The sequence below is a fragment of the Dipodomys ordii genome, unplaced genomic scaffold (genome assembly GCF_000151885.1).
Source record: "Dipodomys ordii isolate 6190 unplaced genomic scaffold, Dord_2.0 Scaffold14, whole genome shotgun sequence".
Classification (NCBI taxonomy): Eukaryota; Metazoa; Chordata; class Mammalia; order Rodentia; family Heteromyidae; genus Dipodomys; species Dipodomys ordii.
In genome coordinates, this window is record NW_012267230.1 from 6,953,835 (window position 1) to 6,958,598 (window position 4,764).

At 45.3% G+C, this 4,764-nt stretch overlaps 1 protein-coding gene across 1 annotated transcript in view; it reads right to left on the reverse strand.

Annotated features, from left to right (window-relative positions):
- Positions 1-4,584, reverse strand: part of Tmc5 (transmembrane channel-like 5) — a 48,238-nt gene extending 43,654 nt beyond the window's left edge. Inside the window, 2 exon segments of the mRNA XM_013011193.1 lie at positions 1,468-1,616; positions 3,851-4,584. Of these exon segments, the coding sequence (XP_012866647.1) occupies positions 1,468-1,616; positions 3,851-4,584 (883 nt within the window).
- Between the last annotated feature and the right edge of the window lie 180 nt (positions 4,585-4,764).

Sequence of the window (4,764 nt, forward strand, 5' to 3'; positions counted from 1 at the left end):
ATGGAACCCAGGGCTTCATGCTGCTAAGCAAACACTCTACCACTAAGCTATATTCCCAGCCCTTACATGCATATTCTTATCCTAGTTCTTTTTTTTTAAACTGTTTTGTTTTAATTTTTTTCTTTTCTGTCATGGAGCTTGAGCACAGGTCCTTAAGCACTCTACGCTATTGAGCCATGGCTCCACTCCTAGTTTTTGAGTAGTTAACTGGAGATAAACAATCTCATGAGGAGCCAGGTGCTGGTGGCTCAGGTCTGTAATCCTAGCTACTCAGGAACTAAGATCTGAGGATTACAATTCAAAAGCCAGGCTGAGCAGAAAAGTTCCCATGAGACTTTTATCTCTGATTAATGACTCAAAAAAACTGGCAGTGGAACTGTGGATCAAGTGGTAGAGCACTAGCCTTGAGTCAAAGATCTCACGTACAGCAGTCAGGCCCTAGGTTCAAACCCAATGACTGACAAAAATAAAACAAAAATAAAAAGAGTCTCACAGGGACTTTTCTGCCCAGGCTGGGTAGAAAAAGATCTCAGCTTCCTGGGTAGCTAGGATGATAGGTGTGAGTCACCAGCACCCAACTACCATCAGCTTTTCATACCACAGAGATGCTGGACACTTATCTATGTGCTCTATGTGTATCTACCTGTGCTTTATGAATAAGAAGAGTTAAGATCATTTTCTGGCCTTTCAAGAGTCCCTCTACCCCAGCCCAGCCACCACCTCAATTGGGAATGGGTCACCTCAATGTCTTCCATATCCCTGGCATGACCCACAAATATTTGTGCACTCAAATATTTTCCATGCAGATGTGCAGGTTGTTTTCCATTTGTGCAGATGGCTTCCAACTTACAACTGGTTTTGCTCACAATGCTTTGACCACATGATTTAGGGAACGCAATGAGCATATTCAAGTGGTGAATGTTGGGGCTAGGAAGGTGGCTCAGTGCTAGAGTGCTTGCCTAGCATGCATAAAGCTCTGGGTTCGATTCCTCAGTACCATATACACAGAAAAGGCTGGAGGTGGCGCTGTGGCTCAAGTGGTAGAGCGCTAGCCATGAGCAAAAGAAGCTCAGGGATAGTTCCCAGGCCTTGAGTTCAAGCTCCAGGACTAGGAAAAAAAAATTGTGAATGTGTTGGCAGGGGCGGGGCTCAGTGGAAAAGCACCTGCTTGCCCACCATGCAGGAAGCTCTGTCTGGATTCTAGCTACAGCCCTGCCACAAGAATAGGATTTTACATTTGGGGGTTTTTCCAGGCTAGTGATAGGTGGTGTGTTCCTCGGGCAGACCCAGGGTTTGTGCACAGGCCCATTTCCACACACTTGACCTGGACTTCTTTGAGCATGGCTGACACTTGGCTCCCCAAGTCGCTGGTTTGCCTCCAGTCTTGTGTCTAAGAAGGGCATCTCAGGAGAGAGGGAGATGCCAGTTCTGCTGCCAGAACCCCCTGCCAGCATGTGATGTGCTTACCGTGGCCCATGGCAGGAGCGCCTGGCAGATAGCGGCCATGTGGAGGTGACAGCTGCATGGAGGCCATTTCAATGCTTTCAGAGTAATCTTCATCCTCTCTCCTAAGGAAGCCCAAGGAGCCATCCTTCCTGCAATGGAATGAGGGTGGGCTGAGGAGGATTCTGATGGGCATCTTGAAATCCCCAAATGATGATCATCCATCCATAAATGGAGAGGGCAATCATCCATCCACTCCACCCCATCCATCCATCAATTCATTCATTTACCCATCAACATATCTGTCTACCCAAACTGTCAACCATGCATCCATCTATACACCCATCCATTTAGCTATCCATCCATCCACCCATCCATCCATTCATTCACCCATCTATCTATCTATATATCCATTTACCCATTCAGTCATCCATTCACCCATTTAACCATTCAACCATCTATTCTTCCATCTATCCACACACCCACATATATATGTATATATAGTTATATTCACACATATATTTATATGGTTATATATATATATATATATATAATCTATAGGTAGTAAAACAATTCAAAGACCCATCCAAGGTCAAAAAACATTGACCTGGAATACAGGGTGAGGGAGGGAGGGAGGGGACGGGAGAGAAAGACGGGTCAGGCTGGTTTGGGGCTGGCATCTGATGTCAGCACCATTCATTCTCAGTTGTGTTTTGTAAATGCAGCCATGTGACCTTTCTCTTTCTGTTATGAACACCTATGGAAGATGCAAATCAGAGGGACAGGACCAAAGGTATGTCTTAGGATGGTGAGTCAGGCATTAAGAGGTTAGACTAAGAAAGGATTTTGACCTGTTCCTGTTAGTTCTACTTAATTCTCACTTTAGTGCATCCTAAAGACATTTGGATTATTGCACACCCAAGTTCTACAACCTTCTTCCTGGAAAGGAATGCAAGTCACTATTTTGTTTTGTTTTGTTTGGAGATGAGTCTTACTATGTAACTTGGGCTGTTCTCAGACTCTTTTATTTTTTTTCTTTTCTGGTAATAGGGCTTGAACTCTGGGCCTGAGCACTGTCCCTGAGCTCTTCAGCTCAAGGCCAGCACTCTACCATTTGAGCCATAGCACCATTTTCAGTTTTCTGGTGGTTCATTGGAGATAAGAGTCTCATGTACTTTCCTGCTTGGGCTGGCTTTGAACTGCAATCCTCAGATCTCAGCCTCCTGAGTAGTTAGGATTACAGGCAGGAGCCACAAATGCCCGGCTGTCCTCAAATTCTTGACCTGTAGTGGCATGACAGAGTTAAAAATAAAATAAAATAAATTTCATTAATATCACTGATATAAATATCAAGTGCCAAGACTCAGACTAGTGAAAAAAATATGTGATAAATTTTTTGTAGATTCAACAAAAAATATTGGCTAAAGAAATGTCTTGTGAATATACTGAAAAAAAAAACAGATTTGGTACAACTAAGTCACTTAATGAATGCTGTCAATAACTGTACTTGGTAAACTTTGTTAGTGCTGGTGGCTCATGCCTGTAATCCTAGCTACTCAGGAGGCTGAGATCTGAGGAGCATGGTTCAAAGCCAGTCCAGGAGGGAAATTCAAGTGACTCTTATGTTCAATTAAAAAAAAAAAAAGCCAGGGACCGGAATGTGGCCTAGTGGTAGAGTGGTTGCTTAGCATGCATGAAGCCCTGGGTTCAATTCCTCAGTACCACATAAACAGAAAAAGCTGGAAGTGGTGCTGTTGCTCAAGTGGTAGAGTGCTAGCCTTGAGCAAAAGAAGCTCAGGGACAGTGCCTAGGTCCTGAGTTCAAACCCCAGGACTGGCAAAACAAAAAACAAAAACAACCCAAAAAAAGCCAGAAATAGAGTTATGGCCCAAGTGGTAGAACACAAGCCTTGCGCAAATAAAACTCAGGGACAGCTCTCAGGCTCTGCCTTCACATACATGTGTGCATGTGTGCACACATACACATATACACACAACTAAAGTTTGGGCATGGCTAAATGGTACAGCATTTATCTGGTTTACATGAAGTCTTGGCTTCAATCTCTAAGACCACCAAACTTTTTTTCTAAGCAACTAAATTCAATAGATCTTTAATGTCATCCCAATGAAAATCCATTACTGTTGATGTGATTCTGGTTACAACATCTGGATTTATGACCACTGAATCATGACGTCAGCCTCACTGGTAATGTAGAGAGATAAAACAATGGAAAGACAGTTATCTTTCAGGGCTTGGGCAAGGCAGAGGTAGGTGTCTGAGAAGAGATGTGAATTTCCAGTAAGGGCTTGGAGCTTAAGGCTGAGAGTTGTGGCCCACAACTTCCGGTCATAGAACCTGCCCTTCATCCAAACCCCACTGACCAAGCCTCAGTGACTTGATCCCATACTCGGATCCCACCCGTGACAGAACTTACCCTCTGGCTGTTCCTGGGGTCTCAGAAGAGCCATAACGGTGACCATCCTCAGCACCTGGGTAATCAGGTTCCCCCCAGAAATTTGCGGGGTCTACATCATCCTCAGAACTAGGGTAGACTGGTTTCTCAAATACGAGTAGAGTGTTAGGCTGATGGTGAGCACCTGGATAGTCAGGCTCGGCCAGGGAGTCTGTGTAGGGACTGACTCTGGAACTAGGGTGTTCTAGCATCCTTCTGGGGCCTCGGTGGCTGGAATCATCTCTGGAGGAAGGCTGGCGGGAGCGATCCTGAGCTCCAGGGTAGTCGGGTTCTCCCAAGGACCCCAAATAGCGTGGATGTGTCCTGGAGCTGGCAATATCAAGATTCGGTTGCCATCTAGGGGAGTCAGGCTCTCTGGATGATGGATTCCTTGAAAAGCCAAAATAATCTGGCTCTTGCCGAGATGTGTAATTATCTGAACCTGTTCTGGAACCTTCAGCATAGGGATTCGTGCTGTTGCTCAGATAAGCAGTAGATTCAGGATAATCTGGCTCTGCGAGAGACCCTGGGTAGTCGGGGTTCATCCTGGAACCTGCAGAGTAGGGGTTGCGTCCGGTGATGGGGTAGCCCTGGGTTTTCGAATATCCTTGCATTGGGTTCTGACACCCCAGATAGTTGGGGTAATCTGCATCCTCCTCATAGCCACGATGCCTACTGTAGGCAGACATGCTAGTAGAATCTTCAACCTGGACTGCTAGAACAAGCCTGCATTTGTAGTCACTCCAGGATCTTCTTTTTTAAAATCTGTAGACAGAGGGGAAGGAGAAAATGTCAGACTTTCTTCCCCTTCCTTCCTTCCTTCCCTCCTTCCTTCCTTCCTTCCTTCCTTCCTTCCTTCCTTCCTTCCT